The sequence below is a fragment of the Boleophthalmus pectinirostris genome, unplaced genomic scaffold, assembly GCF_026225935.1.
Source record: "Boleophthalmus pectinirostris isolate CB_2022bp ecotype Guang Dong unplaced genomic scaffold, ASM2622593v1 HiC_scaffold_10, whole genome shotgun sequence".
In the NCBI taxonomy this organism is placed as follows: Eukaryota; Metazoa; Chordata; class Actinopteri; order Gobiiformes; family Gobiidae; genus Boleophthalmus; species Boleophthalmus pectinirostris.
Window position 1 is genome coordinate 32,961,830 of NW_026570971.1, and position 17,644 is coordinate 32,979,473.

General features: G+C 41.7%; 2 protein-coding genes across 2 annotated transcripts in view; one reads left to right on the forward strand and one right to left on the reverse strand.

The window, feature by feature from the left end:
* The window catches only part of brf1a (BRF1 RNA polymerase III transcription initiation factor subunit a), a 113,216-nt gene that overhangs the window by 18,618 nt on the left and 76,954 nt on the right, over positions 1–17,644 (forward strand). The gene's annotated exons all lie outside the window — the stretch shown is intronic.
* Positions 831–14,213, reverse strand: LOC110153411 (BTB/POZ domain-containing protein 6-B). The gene is made up of 4 exons (XM_020917294.2): positions 13,285–14,213; positions 8,764–8,854; positions 7,222–7,340; positions 831–2,977 (listed from the first exon to the last, which is right to left on the reverse strand). Exons 1-4 carry the CDS (start codon positions 13,701–13,703, stop codon positions 1,945–1,947), a joined length of 1,662 nt encoding a protein of 553 aa, XP_020772953.1. The 5' UTR covers positions 13,704–14,213; the 3' UTR covers positions 831–1,944.

Consider the following 17,644-nt stretch of genomic DNA (forward strand, 5'->3'; position numbering starts at 1 on the left):
AATCCAGCTGTGCATTATCAGCATCTAATTATAAAATGTTTTATTATCCAGTAATCAGGAAGTGCAGGTTTGCATGCTAGTTGAGGTTAGCTGTACTGTGTTGGCAAATGCTCAGAATGCGTAAGGTAAGTGAGGAATAACTTTGGACCACTGCAAACTGTTCTATTTTTCATGTTTTTAAGACAGTAAAAATCAGGTACAACACCTTTAATGCAATGTTTTAAATGATAAAAATAGTCAATTACGCAGACACATGGACAAAAGAGGACATAAATGTAAATATACTGGCTGATTTTCATAATTTTAAGACTATTTTGCAATCAATCAATTAGAAATGTCTTGTATAAATAACAGAAAAGAACAGAAGTATAAATTAGATTTAATAACTACAAGTAAAAAATAGATTTAAATTAAAACTAAAAATATTCTAAAACAATTAAATATTTACTGATTAAAAAATAAATTAACAAATCTTTACAAAGCCTCACCCATAATAAGACAAACTAAAATATAATAATCATTAAAGAGGGGGTATTGTTAGGGGTGGGACGAGACACAATTTTCAAGAAACGAAACAGACCACGAGAACGAGACGATGAGATTTTGGCATCATTTGTAATAAGTAGTGCAATTCATTTCACAATTTTGACACTATTTCTTATATATTTTATACCTTAGTGGTCATTGTAGTACTGCTTCTTGGAACTACAGCTTCTCAAATCAAAAATAATCTCACGAGATCATTTTTCTCATGTGTGCACAATCCTGTAGCAATTTTGTCTTGCGAGATCTTGAGGCACGAGATCTTGTCCCATCCCTAGGTATTATGCTTCTTTTTTTTTTAGCTTGTTATAATGTTTTTTAGCTTGTTATAATGTTGTTCCGTAACCAAAAACATGCCTGAAGAGGTTTTCGATATCATCCATGCAGTAGTTTCATACGATGTGCAGTAGTTGTGTTGTGACAGCGCTCTGAAGGGGGAGTGACTTGGCGCAGGGAGCAATGGGAAGTGAAACTCGGCGTCCAAAGTGAAAGTGAAGCTTATAAAACATGTTAATATGCTGCTTTTGTGAATATAGCATTTTCAAAACAATAAAAGGTAACATGGTGATCGAAATATATGACGTGTTAGAAGTTAATACCCCCTCTTTAAACATTGCAGTTTTCAATAGGTGTTAGTAGGTCACATGTGATGCAGTATCGCTGTGTTAATTTAAAGTATAATTATTATTTATATTATTTTTTGCTATGCTTTTACATTACATTACATTTAGGCACAGTCATAAATATCGCGTACAAATGAAATTCGTTTATATTACTTTTAAACGTCAAAATCAGGCACATTCAGGTTTGTCCATCTAATTTCAAGCAACTGTGGACTTTATCTACTGGGAGGGCATCTGACACACACAGGCATATACGAGAACGCGAGGGCAGTTTAACGCATGGATATAAGATGAGGGGAGGGCATCCGGCACAAGTTTTCAAAAATGGAAGTACTTTTATGTGATCGCAGCTTTAGTTTGCTACATTTCATTAAAGCTGCACTGTGTAACTTTTCGGTTGGGGGTCCGTCACCTGTTTGTTTCTATGGATACGTCTTTGCTCTGCCTGGAATATTCCACAGTGTGACATTAAACGGATCTACCTTATGTTTAATCGATTACAGGTGGTTTTATAGCTTAAAAATACCTAGAAAAACAGACATTCTGACTGTGAGTGGGGTCGCCTCTCCACAGATCTGACCTGCAGCTTGGTCTGGTTTGGTCTCCATGATGATAGAAAGGTTTAAAACCACACTGTGAAACTTTCCAGACAAAGTATTAAGATGTCAGTGGAGAAAAGTGTTTGACGAACCCTCCACCACAAAAGTTCCACAATGCACCTTTAAAGGCTTTTACAGTTTTACAATTATTCTCAGTATTTTTATTTTTTTTTGAGAATTCAGGAGTAAAATATTAGCTCTGGTATCTGTCCTCCCTGCACGCCAGTCCCGTTGGTGCTGTCCGAAGAACACTGGAACTGGAACGTCACTTTTCCGCACTGGACTTCGGTCATTCCCTCTTGACCGAAGTAGCTCAGCTCGCTCCCGTCCAGCACCGCGCTCACCGTGTAGAAAGTGTCTTGCTCGACTTGTACGGGATTCTCAAACCAAACCGGGAAAGTACTGCTAGATCCATCCGAAACGAATTTGGTGAGATTTTGCGCCAGGATGATCCCTTGGCGCTTCAGTTCGATCTTAACGCTGTACTCTGCTTTCCCGCCGCTCGACCCGTACAGCCCCAGCCCGGCGATGAAAATCCGCTTGTCCACGGCGAACTGAATGCTGTCACATCTCCCGCGGTAACGCCACTGGTTGCTACGATACGCCGAAGACTGAAAGCGGTGACATCTTTGCGGCGCCAACCCTTTTCTGGGCGTCAACGGGAAGTCCAGCTGTGGTTTTTTAGCGGCGGTGAACCACAAAAAAACATTGTGCGTCTCTTCTAACGTTAAAATATCAGACTGGGCTGCTCCGTTTGCAAACTCCTCTAGCGTCATAGTCGGGATTCGAACCAGAAACAACGCTTTCCCGAGCACCTCTCTCCTGTTTCGAATGGTAGGCCCCAAACCTTGTCTTTTACATTCAGCGCTTGCCCAGTTCAAAACCGCGTCAAAAATCACCACTTCTTTAGCGTTCAGAGTTTCGCGTTGCAGGATAATTTCCAAAGTCTGCAGGTCAATTTCGCAGAATCCCTCGGAGCAAAGGGCCAGTTCTGCCTGAGCGTCGATCACCTCCCAGCATCTCTGCGTCAGCTCGGGTTCCTCGAAAAGGCGGCTTTGGGAGAGGAGGACACACGCGTTTTTTGCTTCCAGACTCGTCTCCAAAAACGTGACGCAGGCCTTCGCCAACGCAGGGACGATGTACTTTTTAGCAGCGTAAAGAGTCGCCAGAACTGTGTCAGCCTCCAGGTCGATCTCGTCACTGTACAGGTACCTGAGAGAAACAGAAAAAAAATAAGTGTTAGAATGACAGGACATTGTATGAATGGTTAGTTTTAGGGATGTAACAATAACTGAAATATCATGATATCGTTTCATATAATATCGTGAGCTGTCACAATATATTGAATTACAAGTTCCTTTGCTTAAATACATGGTTTTATAGTAGTAACAGCCTATTAACTTAGGGAACTACTGTATTTTCCACACTATAGGGCGCACTCTTACGCCTCCAACCCCTTCAAAAAACGACTGCGCCCCACAATCCAAAGCGCCCAATACACAAATCCACTCGGGTGTCCCAGCACGACTTCAGTAAACTACAAAGCCACACCACCCACAGAACACACAAACACACACGGAGCAGACAGCGACCACACAGCGAAACACACCCACAGACACACTCATCACTCCACACCGACGAGGAACAGAACGGAGGAAAGAACCGAAAAAGCGAGTGCAACGTGCCACTTCTAGACACAACTGAACAACTGAGTCACTGCGAACACGCCGACAATCCGTTGGTCCCAGACACACCCTCCCTACACGCCACAACTGAACAAAGCCCAGAGTCACTGTGAACGAACAAACAAACAAAACCACTCACCCATCACACTGTTGGGTTTCCTTTAAAGTCCCACACGGTTTATTTGTGAAAAAAGTTCAAAAATAGACCATTTAATGATAATTATAATCCAGAGCGACTAATAGTGCAGAAAATACAGTACATATCCCATGATTCATTTCAGTGCAACATGAAGAAATATGTTTTTTACATGAATCAGACCGTGAGATGCGTATCGTAATAATATCGTACTGAGAGATTTGGATATTGTTACATCCCTAGTGACTTTTCATACAGTTGATAATTTGCAGCTGTCAACATTCTCTCTGGGGGTGTGTTGCTAACTGTGGGCACTGATCTGTCTGAAGTTCTCTTAGACTTTAACCTGAGCTTTGTTTTAAAACTCAGTCTGATCGTGCAGGGTATCCACAGGTTTGACCACCCCAAATTTAAAACTTTTTAAGACCACTTTAATGAAAATTAAGACCAACATCACACCTATTATGTGGGCGAAAAACACCAGATCCAATTCTAATAAATGACCAACCAACTACGGTACTACATCTAGAATTTAAGAGCCACTGTGGACTAAACCTACACTTCCCCATGATCCATTCAACGTCTTCCTCCACTCTACTGATGGTTTAATCATTCCTGCCAGCGCCAGAAAACAAAGTATTGTTTGCGCATGCTCCAAATTGGACATTAATTTACGTTTCATGATTTCATTTGTTTTTTTTTCCTCCCTCCATTTGACTTTGCACTCCAGCCCAGTTGAGCAAACAAAAAATAGGCTAATGAAATTTAAGACCTTTGTGAAAAAAATAAGACTTGGACAACAGAATTTAAGACTTTTTAAGGCCTTAATTTAGGAACATGAAATTAAAACTGAAATTTGAACAAACGCAACTGGCAAATCACAGAAACAAACTGTACTATAATTTCCTCCACAAACAACAAAACCTCCTGTCTCATTGTACATAAAAAAAACTGCCAACTCTGTAGTTTAAAGCTCCACAAACATGTTCTGAAATGTCCCTTTGCGTCAGATGCCCTGCCTGTGTCTTCACGATGTTTTATTTTGCGTAAAAGCTGCTAAATCTGTAGTTTAGGGCTCTACAAACATGTTCTGAAATACACGGGATTCTCGGCTTAGTGTGATGTTCAGATTTCAGATTTCAGTCTTCTCTCAAACGTCTTTACTCCTGAATTATAAACAACGTGACTAATTATAAACATAAATCACAAATGTAATTGCAATACTTTTAACACGTGGTTTAGTCCGTCTACTTCTGCTTCCCCAATCTCCAGAATCTCAGTAAATACAGGATAATTGCTTGGATGTTTCCCATAGGCGTAGTGCATTCCTGTTACGAGTCTGTCAACAGCTTAAGAGCAGTTTTAAACAGACCACTTCACTTTATCTTGTCCATCTTAATTACTTTTCTGTCTTTCTAATACTGAACGAGCGTTTACTAGACCTAGAAACCCCCCATTTTGAACATTTGAAGTCTTGAAGTCCCATAAAAACTAACAAAGTTTCTGAAGTTGAGAGAGTCGTTTTCCAACCACAACAAAGTCGCCGGAGTTAAGTTATTTTTAGTTAAGTTGAAAGCGCGGAGAGGCTCTGAGGGGGGAGAGGGGTGAACAAAGAGCAGAGCCCGAGCCGTAATTACAGACACGCACAGACATCTGGGCTTTACTCGGTTTCAAATGAGTCATGATAATACACTTTGAAGTTACAGAAGAAGGGAGAGAGGGAGGAGAAATGGAGGAGAGAGGATGGAGGGAGAGAGAATGAATAGAGGGAAGAGAGAGGATGGATGGAGAGAGAGAGAAAGAGACAGAGAGAATGAAAAAAGGTGTGAATTCTGTGATAATGTTACAGAAGGAAAGAGGGAAGAAGATGGAGGGAAGAAGAGAAGGGCTGGTAATTCTATGATAATTTACTTTGAAGTTACAGAAAGAGGGAGGGAGAAGACGAGACGGGGATAGAGGGAAGAGAATAAAGGGAGAGATGGAGAGAGGACGGAGAGGGAGGAGAGGAGAGAAAGACGGGGGTATACATTTGGAGGTTTAAAGGAACTGTATTAAGATTTTGATTTTAAATTTCATAAACTTGACCAACCTGCTCTTATTGATTGAACCATTTTAATGCTGACTTATTCTTAGTTACAAAAACACTGGACATGTCGCCAGCCAAAATGTTTACATCCTAATTTGGTGTTTTGGTTCGAGACGATTATCCAATCAGAAAGCAGAATGAGCCGCACACGAGTCTCTCAGAAATCCAGCGTGTTTAAAGCTCAAATGCCTCTCTCTGATCTGAACGGTCTTTACCTAAACCCCAGAAACTGCACCAATCATGAGTCAGTGCTAGTGCAGCCTGTGCAGCTCAGGGAGGGGATACTGGAAGTTCTGAGCTTCTTTCACATGAGGCCTGAACATAAACTGAGAATTAGACAAACGTGGATGTGTGTCTGTCTGCAGGTGAAAGCTCTGGAGACACAAGTTCAGATGTGACAGGATACATACAGTTCCTACAAATGTTCAAATGTGCTTAGGTGAGTCTGTAGAAATGCATTTTGTAATTTTGAACAATGAGACAAAACTTACATTTATTTACAGTATACTAGTTTAAGTGTTAGATGCAGCAGAATTGTTAGTACTGTATTTTTCGCACTATTAGGCGCTCTGGATTATAATGCGCACTGTCTATTTTCGAACTTTTTTCACAAATAAACCGCACCAGACTTTAAAGGAAACCCAACAGTGTGATGGGTGAGTGGTTTTGTTTGTTTGTTCGTTCACGGTGACTCTGGGCTTTGTTCAGTTGTGGCGTGTAGGGAGGGTGTGTCTGGGACCAACGGATTGTCGCGTGTTCGCAGTGACTCAGTTGTTCAGTTGTGTCTAGAAGTGGCACATTGCACTCGCTTTTTCGGTTCGTTCCTCTGTTCCGTTCCTCGTTGGCGTGGAGTGATGAGTGTGTCTGTGGGTGTGTTTCACTGTGTGGTCGCTGTCTGCTCCGTGTGTGTTTGTGTGTTCTGTGGGTGGTGTGGCTTTGTAGTTTACTGAAGTCGTGCTGGGACACCCGAGTGGATTTGTGTATAAGGCGCTCTGGATTGTGGGACGCACAGTCGTTTTTTGATGGGGTTGGAGGATTAAGAGCGCGTCTAATAGACCGGAAAATACGGTAGTAGTATTTGGGGAGAGAGAAGAGCTCGAATAGTAGTTTTGTTCAATTAAATGAGAAGGGTAGTCAGTGTATGAGTGTTATCTAACCTAAAGCTGCACTATGTAACTTTTTTGTTGGCGGTCTGTACCTCGCTTGTTTCTATGGAGGTGTCATTGCCCGGCTTCCAATGTTCCACAGTATGACGTTAAACAGCTTTACCTTATATTTATTCAATTACTGCTAGTTTTAGAACTCAAAAAACCTAGAAAAACAGGCATTCTGACTGTGAGCGGCATCGCCTCTCCACAGATCTGACCTCTAACTTGGGCTGGTTTGGTCTCAATGTAAATAGAAAGGTTTAATGCCATACTGTGAAACATTCAGACAAAGCAATAACATCAGTAACGCAATAACGTTTGATGAACCATGCTGTTTTAAAGTCAACTTTCTGTTGGAAAGGTACATTAAACATTAACGTAACGCATAAATAGTGACTTACTTGAGCAGAATGAGGAAAGCTGCAGGTTCCACGTCTGGGATCTGGATCTCGGACTCCTCCTCGGCCAAATCTCCGTAGAACATGGCACAGAACACGGAGCTGCCCACAGCCAACACGTACTGAAGACACACAATCAAAAACAAGATTTAAGATCATTTCACAAACACAAACAAAACAGAAACATAATATAAACAGAGAATCACATTTCAGAACATGTTTGTACAGATCTAAACTACAGGGTTCGCTGTATTTATGCAGATTAAGACAGGAGAGCTGGCTGTTTGTGGAGGAAATTATGAGACTTCAAAAACTGTAGTCTTTGTGATTTGCAAATTGTGTCCATTCAAATTGTGATTTCAGTTTTGATTAATCTTGCAGCTCTACTAACAAACACTGATTATAATTGTTTAGTCTAACTTGGAGTAGAGAAATGTTGTTCTCAAGTAAAAGTGCTACTGCTTCAAAAATTATATCACTCACGTAGAAGAACAAAGTAGTGGTCCAAGACATGACTCAAGTGAGAGTAAAAAAAAGTATTTAGAAACAATACTACTCAAGAGTGACTATCATAACTGATTTATAATATTATATTAATAAGTGAAAGTATTTGGAAGGACAGAACATTAAATAATGCACAGAATCTGATATTTTCAAAGGTCAAACTAAATTGTATCTGAAGGAGCTGCAAGAAACACAAATGTTCAAATAATTTCATATTGTCACATAAAACTTTTGTCACTTAAGACTCAGGAAGATGAAGCACAACTTTTATTCAAGTAAGAAGAGAACTGTTACACTGTACTACATATTACTCGGGTAGAAGTAATTATGGGGTCTGAAAAGTACTCTGTTTTATTAAAAGGATATATTTAAAAAGCTAAATATAACTCAGTACTATCAATTTCTGTGCATAATGAATAGGACGAGACACAATTTCCACAAGACGAGACAAGATCTGAGACTGGGTCCATGAGAACGAGACAAAGAGAGATTTTAACAGAATTCCTAATATATAAATCTTGCAATTCAGTTTACAATTTTGGCTCCACATTTTTTATTTGATATTATATTTTTATTTCCGTTCTAGTATTGCTTTTTGGAACTATGAGATGTAACTCACTAATAAGTAATCCTTTTTTTGACCAATCCAAAAAAAAAAGGGCTACTTAACTAAAAAATTTCACGGATTTTTTTTTACGTCTGCATGATTTTGTAGGAATTTTGTCTCACCAGATCTTGTGGTGTCCCTAATAATTACAATCTAAATTTTCTTTCTTCGGCACCATCTCCTGAACTTTTAAATCCTTGTATAATTATTGTACAAACTTATCCTGCTTGAGTGCATCTTTAAAGTACAATTTGTCCTGCTTGTCCCTAAAAAGTTTCACAATATGGCTTTAAACTTGAAAAGGAGACAGAATAATAGCGACAAACTTGAGCAGAATGAGAAAAGCTCACATTTAAATCCTTGCATAATAATTGTACAAACTCCTCCAGGCTCACCCCCCTCTCCCGTCTCCCCAAACCCGACTCTGGTGTTACCTTGTGGGCAGGGACCTTCTGCGACTCCCCCGGTGGACCAACTATGAAGTGCACGTCCGCCATCAGCTCATTGTTAAACATCAGGGCATTTCTGTGGATGGAGAGAAGGAGGAGAGAGGTGGAGAGAAGGAGAGAGAAGAGGAACAAGACAAGGGAAAAGAGAGAAACAAGGAGGGAGTTTAAAAAGAACAAGAGAAAGATGAGACGGGGAGAGAGAAAGAGCATAGAGAGAGGATGTGACAGTTAAAAGAGGGGAGAAAAAGAGGAGGAGGAGAGAGAAAGATGAGAGTGTAGAGAGACAGACAGACAGTGAGAGGAAAAAAGGACCCAAAGAGATGGAGAGAGGAAAGAAAATCGGGGAACAGTTTGAGAAAAAAAAAAGGGGAGATCCACAGAGAAAGTGAGGAAAAAAGAGGAGAGGAGAAGAGGGAGAGAGAGAGATGGAGAGAATTAGTGTTGCATAACCAGGACTCCTACTCCCTCCTTCTGCCTAGAGACATGAGCTATTTTCAACATTTGGGAAAATATTCACATTTAGGTTCAACAAAGGCAGATATCGGTTTATGTAACATCGCTGCGCCGTACGTAACCATGGCGACGCAAGATTTCAACGGAAAGACGCGCTGTGGAACTTTTCTGGTGGAGTCTGGTCTGTCACCTTCTTGTTTCCATGGAGATGTATTGCGCTGTTTGGATTGTTTCACGGTATTTTACTTAACATGCATTTTCCTCAAGGCTGTAACTGTAACTGTAACTCAGCCTGATTGTCTCCGTGGAGGCAGTGAACTTTAATGCCATACTGACGAACATTCCAGGCAAAGCAATAACTAGTCCTGTCACGAAAACAAAACTTGAAAGTGCGAAATACGGCTACAGAAAAATATCAAAACAGACGACACGACAGACGCAGCAATAATATCACCATGGAGACGAGCAGGTGCCAGTAAACAGATTTTCATTCATTTGGCCAAAGATGTTCATTTTGTCTTCTTATGTACTTTAACTTCTTTAAGTTCTCCAGAAAGTCACAAAGAGCTGCTTTAACTTGAACTTCATGTACAAGTATTTTAACTTAAAGACAATACAAGTGGAAAGTAAAGTGTATTTACCTTGTTGACATGTTTCGGCTGCTGCTGCAAGCCAAATTCAGAACTGTCACCGGTGAAACATGTCAACAACGTAAATACACTTTACTTTACATTTGTATTGTCTTTAAATTAACATACTTGTACATGAAGTTCAAGTTAAAGCAGTACTCTGTAACTTTCTAGTCTCCATCAGAGAAAGATCAATACAGGTCGATAAGTTTGTTTTTAGTTTGTTGATCTGCTGCCCAAAAAATATTCACAAAGTTTTATTTAACACTTTAATACGAAGCACAAAACATGACTACACAGCTCTTTTAAAAGTTTGCGATTAAAAAGAGATGATGTGAGTGAGTTTGAAGTAAATTTAAATGACATAATTTGAGGAAAATAATCAAAACTGTCTCTACATCATTCCAGAAATATTGGCAGTTATCGGTTGCTCTGGATTCTAAACAATTGTTATCTGCATTGGCCATAAAATAAAAATTTAAAACACGGTTGATCTCTTGTCTCCATGGAGATGTCATTGCTTATCCCGGAATGTTCCTCAGTAGGGCATTAAAAGTGTCCAACTCTACAGAGACAAGCAGGTGATGCCAATAGACGAAGTTACTGGTCAAATCTTTGGAGAGGCGAGCCAGACGCTTTAATAATAACACATTTTATTGGAGAAAAAAACAAAAAAGCTAGAACAAATAAGAATCATTTAATGCCATACTGTGGAACATCGCAGGCAAAGTAAAGACATCTCCACAGCTGACTTTCCTCTAGAAAAGTTACATAATGAATCTTTAAGTGAATTTAAGTGTGCCTCAAATGAAGCGGCTCTTTTAAATAAGGTTTTAGTGAGAGGAGTTGTTCAGTTCGTGTGTCCTGTTTACATCCTGAGTCATGTTTGAGGTGATTTACATAAAAATAATGTCTCGAAGTCTGTCGCCCAAATCCACGAGTGTTTAAATGTGAAAGAGGAGAGGAAATGTAAATGTCCCGTGTGTTTTCTGTGAGGCCCCCTCCTTTATGATGGAGAGTAGCTGTAGGCTGCTTCTGCTCTAGTCCTGGTTTGGTTCTGGTTTGGTCCTGATGTAATCCTGGTGTAGTCCTGGTTTGGTCCTTGTTTGGTCCTTGTTTGGTTCTAGTTTAGTTCTAGTTTAGTCCTGGAGTAGTCCTGGTTCAGTCCTGGTTCAGTCCTGGTTCAGTCCTGGTTCAGTCCTGGTTTGTTCCTGCTGTAGACCTGGTTTACTCTCAACGTCGACTTGGTTTAGTCTTGGTAGGGTTCGGATGTAGTCCTGGTATTGTCCTGATTTAGTCTAATATAGACTTTGATTGGTCCTGATTTAGTCCTGGTTTGGTCTTGCTATATGTAGATTTGGTTCAGTTCTGGTGTAGTCCTGGTTTGGTACTGTTTTAGTCCAGATGTAGACTTAATTTGGGCCTGGTTTAATCCTGGTTTAGTCCTGATGTAGACCTGGTTTGGGCCTGGTTTAATCTTGATGTAAACCTGGTTTAGTCCTGGTTTAGTCCTGATGTAGACCTGGTTTGGGCCTGGTTTAATCTTGATGTAAACCTGGTTTAGTCCTGGTTTAGTGCTGATGTAGACCTGGTTTGGGCCTGGTTTAATCTTGATGTAAACCTGGTTTGGGCCTGGTTTAGTCCTGATGTAGACCTGGTTAGTGCTTATACAAGGTGACTTTGAGAAACTCAAGGGAAAAACTCACTGTAGCTGCAGATTACAGAGGTTAAATGCACGTCCTCATTTGAATATGCACTTTATTCACATTACATAACAAAGACTGAAGCAGGGACTGAAACAGGAGTAAAGTAGGACTGAACCAAGACCAAAGCAGAGACTAAACCAGGACCAAAACAGGACTAAAAGTAGGACTGAACCAGGACCAAAGCAGAGACTAAACCAGGACCAAAACAAGACTAAAAGTAGGACTGAACCAGGACCAAAGCAGAGACTAAACCAGGACCAAAACAGGACTAAAAGTAGGACTGAACCAGGACCAAAGCAGAGACTAAACCAGGACCAAAACAGGACTAAAAGTAGGACTGAACCAAGACCAAAGCAGAGACTAAAGCAGGACCAAAACAGGACCACAACAGGACCACCAATACAGACCCAAACCAGGATCAAAACAGGACCAAAGCGGGACTAAAGTAGGACTAAGGTCTAAACCAGGACTTGAACCCACTCAAAATCATTCTTAAACCAGGATCAAGTCGTTAATAAATGCACTAATCCAACTCTAGGAGCTTTTTAATAAATCTAACCCAGGTCTAAACAAGTCTAAACTTGGAATAAACCTTGTTTTAAAACAATCAACAAACCGGGACTATAACAGGACTAAACTTGTACTAAGCCAGGACTAAACCATGCCAACATCAGGACCAAAACCTGTATAAAGGGACAATTGAGTGATAACAAAAAGTGTACTAATGTCCCTTCTTTGTCATATGATTCCAGCTGTAATATGACACCGTTTTGGAGCTACTTTTTGCAGCCAAATTTCACTTTGTTGTGTGTTTACCTCTGCCAGAGCACGAGGAGGGTGGGAGCTTTTAGCAGCGTACGTCTTGTCCTTTCACATTGCGCTATAGCCACTGCACTGTCCCTGCGCGTAACCGTGACCAACTTTGGAACAATTTTACATTTTCTGACACTAATCTGACGCCGTAGTTATTTACTGATAGTTTTGAGCACAAATTCAAGACATACTAGAGTCAAGACTGATTATAGTGCAAGTCATATCTTTTGACGTGATAAAGGTGAATTCTGTGTGTAATTCAATACGCAATTGTTTCAAGTTACACCCAACTGCATTATAATGACATTCTTGAAGCGCTTTGAGTGGAAATTCTCACGTTTGTGCAATGTTTACTTTAGTTTGACTTTGAGTAGGGAGCAAACACGCAATGAACGCTGTGTCCTTTAAAGAATACGCTATAACCTATGAATTCCACTGACGCATCGTGTTATTGACGGGGGGTAAATGTATATTACGTTTTGAGTCAGCCTTTACGCGATTTTAAGAACATGCATCATTCGTTTTGGCGTCTGGTCCCTGTTGCAGCGACTGGTGGCGGCTGCAAACTGCTTGTGTTGCACGTAGCTCCTCGTTGGAGTAGGTAACAGCGAAACTCAACGCTGCAGTCTCCGATTACAAACCAAGCCGCGCAGTAAGGTCATTTTGAGAACTATCTGGTTACGAATTCAAAAGTTAAAAGCACATTTACGCACACTGTTTTGCTTTCTCACGGTGTAAAAAGGATGCGGACTGCTGGAACGAACGCAGTGTCCTTTTGGAGTGCGCTATCGTGAATACATTACGTTGTCATGTCATTGCAATAACCCATCTGCGCTCTAATGTCGTTTGTACGCGTATTTGTCGTGTTTTCGTGCGTAAAAATGCAAAGTTTGCCCGCTGTTTACCTTTCTCGGAGCGTGGGGTGGCTGCATTGCCAGCTGGCCGGCTCCACCGTGTTGTTGTTGGTGATGTTTTGCTGGTTGGAGGTCGGGGTGGTTGCGGCGCTGGTGCTGCTGCTCGCCTGGCAAACCTGCACCTCTTTGGGCTTCTCCGTGTCCGCCACCGTGGTCCCGCTCTGGAGGCCCGCGGTGCCGTTCACGTTCGCGGGGTACAACTCTGCAGCCATCTTCTTTTCCTGCGCCTGTTTTTTCTTCTTATTTTTGAGGCTGAGTGAGAGAGTCAGGAGCTCAGAACATAGCGGGAGCCTGCCTGGGAGCGTACCGATTTTCAGCGACTTTTTGAGGGTTTCTGGTAAAAATAGGAGGCAGGTTAGACACCTCATGACCCGGCCATGATGGAGCAACCTGCAATCTGCCGTTGGCATCGGCTCAATCCACCGCTCCTCTCCGGAAAACGACGAACCGCACTCGGACTTTTTCGGACTGGAGCGGTCGGTGGCAGCAGACTGGTGGTTGGTTTGGGCTCAACTCAAATCGGTCTCGTATTTTTTAGAAGGGTGAAACTATCATCTGACAGCTCCCCAATGCGTAAAAACATCAGTTATCACCACGACAACATTTGAAATAGATCCAAGAGCGCTGCGTAAAAACGTCCTTTCTCCGTCTTTACGCACAACTCTATCCCGTATTCCCGAGGCTTCGTGGCGGTCACCTCATCCCCTCTGGACCGCTGTTTTCCCTTTTCAGTGTAATCCGACCGCTGCTTCTCCCCCCGGTAATCCTGCGCTACTCCTCCCGCGTTCCCGCTCACGACATCGGGCAAAAACGACTCCAGTCTCCGCTCTCATCCGCGTCTCCTCTCCTCCGTGGTAAATAGTCGTTTGTGGAGTTTTTTTCTTGCCCGTGCTGTATATTTTCTGTAGTGTTTTTCTCCCAGTCGTGATCCTCACTTCAGATGCCCAACCCAAAGCTTTCCCCCCGGCCAATGAGGCTCCGGTGTTGCGGTGACGTTCGGCGGGCCATGGCGCCGCCCACAGCCGCTCTGCAGAGTGCGTCACGGGGCGAACAGGTCCTCCCACGTCCCGCTGATCGGTCGAGGCTCCCGCTGCTGCTTCAATGGAACAAAAATAAATAAATGTAATCTAAAAGGGAATCTATCTGCCCCACGCCCTGGTCAGCTGTGGGAACTACGTGCGTAGCGATCACAGCGCTCTCTGGGGCATTGTACAAAGAACTGTCCCAGTAGTGAAAGGCTGTTTCAACACAGTACAACATATTCATTAGAGGCTATTATCAATTCTAAAACATGCTACTGCTGGTTCTATTGGAATTCATTGTTGGTTCAAGTAATATTTTTTCTATTCCTATTATAAATGTACAATGTCTAAAGCATGAGCTGCACTTGGTTTGTATCTATCTAATGGATCATTTATTCAACCCTCTCCACCTCAAATCATATTACAGTACAAAAAATAACTAAAAGTTCCACACTAGTACAAATATAAATGTCCATTATAGATATTAACTCCCCCAAAATAATTGTTTCATCTCATTTATAGAACAATAAGCATCTAGTGGACCCCCAACCAGAAAAGTAGCCAGTCCACTGCCACCTAGTGCCTTCGTTCAATTTCATTTCTCTCTAGGACTAAACCAGGACTAAACCAGTACTGAACAAGGACTGAATCAGTATTGATTTTCAGTATTAATTCTGTTCTGAACGATTACTAAACCAGGACTAAACCAAGACTAAACCAGGACTAAACTAGGACTAAAAAACAGGATTGAACCAGGGCTAAACCAAGACTAAACCTGAACTATACCAGGACTAAACTCAGACAGCAGTGGCTCAGTGGTTTTGAGCACTTCACACATTTCTGAAGATTCACAGCTGTAACGTGTGTTTTGTGTCCTTGTGCAAGACACTTGGCTCTGTGTGAATATGATGTGTGAGTGTGAGTGGTGGTCAGAGGAGCAGATGGGCAGCTTTTGTCAGTCTGCCCCAGGACAGCTCTGACTACAAAAGTGTGTCACCATGATTGAGTGAATGATGAGATCAGTTAGCCAGGCTGGTGCCATCTAGTGCCTCCGCGCAATTTCATTTCTCTCCACCTACTAGGTCGGGAATCAGAATACACTAGAAGGTTCGCCAAAAACCCCGGAAGTGCAAGTTTGGGCACCAGCCAATCAGTGAAGAGCCAGACATTCTGTGTTGGCAACGATTCCTAAGATTGAGGATGTAAAGCCGGAATAAAGAGAATGTTTGGTGAATTTCATCAAGGGGAAAGACGTTATTGTCCTTCTTCCTACAGGATTTGGGAAAAGCTTAATATACCAGTTTGCCCCATTAGCGGCGCATTCTATATGTCACGACTGGTTGGTTGGCAGTGATTGGTTAAATAAAAAAAAGTACCCACCTACTGTCGAGCAAACAAAAACGCTGCGAAGTCAGACGGTTTGTACGAAGTGAAACCGGCTGATCAATCAGGCTACCAGAAAAGTTGCACCTTTAAAAGAGCATATTTATTTATTATTTTTATTTTATTTTATTTTTTTATTTAGGAAATCACTTGAATCATTTAAAATCAGCTAAAATTCTTTATCAAAATCACATTTCATTCTTTAATTGTTCTTAAAATCTCTGCAAAATACTTAAAAAAAAAAATACAAAGAAGTGGCAAAAAAAAAAAAAGAGAGCATATTTTCTTTTTTTTGCCAAATGTCTGTATTCATGATGATTAGTTGATCATACTACGAGAGTAAATGTATTTAAAGTAGTCGTGGCTGGTGTTGTGTCCTTGAGCAAAACACACCTTGTCTGTGGAGTTTTTGTCATTTCACAAAATCACATTGTTAGAACCTTTTACTCTTTTTGGTATCAAGAGTTTGTAACACTTGTACTTGGGATGAACAGTGGACTTTTTTAGCACTGGCTTTAAGGTTTAGTAGTTGTTTGTTTACATTCTATTTTAAAGTTGGAAGGTGGGTGGATATTTAACTTCTTTGGGATTTAATCTGCCAACACTTAACATATTTCAATCACTGTGTTACATTTTATTGTTTTGAAAATGCTACTTGCTGAAAATGTTAATAAGTTGTTTAATAAATCTCACTTTTGTTTTTGATGCTCTGTTTTTGCTCCCCGTGCTAAGTCACTTCCCCTTCAGAGTGCTATCACAATACGTGGGGAGATTGCTATATTACTCAGACATTAAACTGCTTCAGACATGAGTAAACATCATTATAACATGGTTTAAATAAATAGCGATAACTTACTCATTATTTCGGATTTTAAACCTTCTTGAAGTTAAAAGTTACAAGTTGTTAAGGTGGAATAAAATAGATTTCTAATTATAAACTGTATAATGTAACAGTGGTTCAAGTTTGCCCATTAGACTTTTTGTTGTGTTGTTTCTTTAGTGCCTCTGGTCTAATCTCCTCACAGTGGTAATTACTGAACAGTTCACGTTTAAAGCAGCATTGTCCTCTCGTCTTCAGCTCTTTGGCACAATATATAGACTTACTACTGTGTGTGGAAAACCTATTATTACTATAGAAAAAGAGGAGAGAGAACGTAGAGAGGGAGGAGAGGGGGACAAAGCAGAGGAGGAGAGGAGAGAGAGAGAGAGAGAGAGAGAGAGAGAGGAGAGAGAGAGAGGTGGGGGATGGGACTGTGGCTCCTGTTACTGTTGGCTCCATAGACTTTCCACTAAAGACAACTAAAGATACATGAGTCCTTTGTCAAAAACTAAAAGCAAGAAAGAACAATGAACCAATCCTCTGGCTCTGCTCCTCTGGCTCTCCTCCTCTGGCTCTACTTCTGGCTCTCCTCCTGTGGCTCTGCTCCTCTGACTCTCCTCCTCTGACTCTGCTCCTCTGGCTCTCCTCCTCTGGCTCTCCTCCTGTGGCTCTCCTCCTGTGGCTCTCCTCCTGTGGCTCTACTCCTCTGGCTCTCCTCCTCTGGCTCTGTTCCTCTGGCTCTGCTCTTCTGACTCTGCTCTTCTGACTCTCCTCCTCTGGCTCTGCTCCTCTGGCTCTGTTCCTCTGGCTCTGCTCTTCTGACTCTCCTCCTCTGGCTCTGCTCCTCTGGCTCTGCTCTTCAGGCTCTTCTCCTCTAGCTCTCCTCCTCTGGCTCTGCTTCTGTCTACTCTTGTCTACTCCTCTGGCTCTGCTCCTCTGACTCTCCTCCTCTGGCTCCCCTCCTCTGACTCTCCTCCTCTGACTCTCCTCCTCTGACTCTCCTCCTCTGACTCTGCTCCTCTGACTCTGCTCCTCTGGCTCTCCTCCTGTGGCTCTCCTCCTGTGGCTCTCCTCCTGTGGCTCTCCTCTGTGGCTCTCCTCCTGTGGCTCTGCTCTTCTGTCTGCT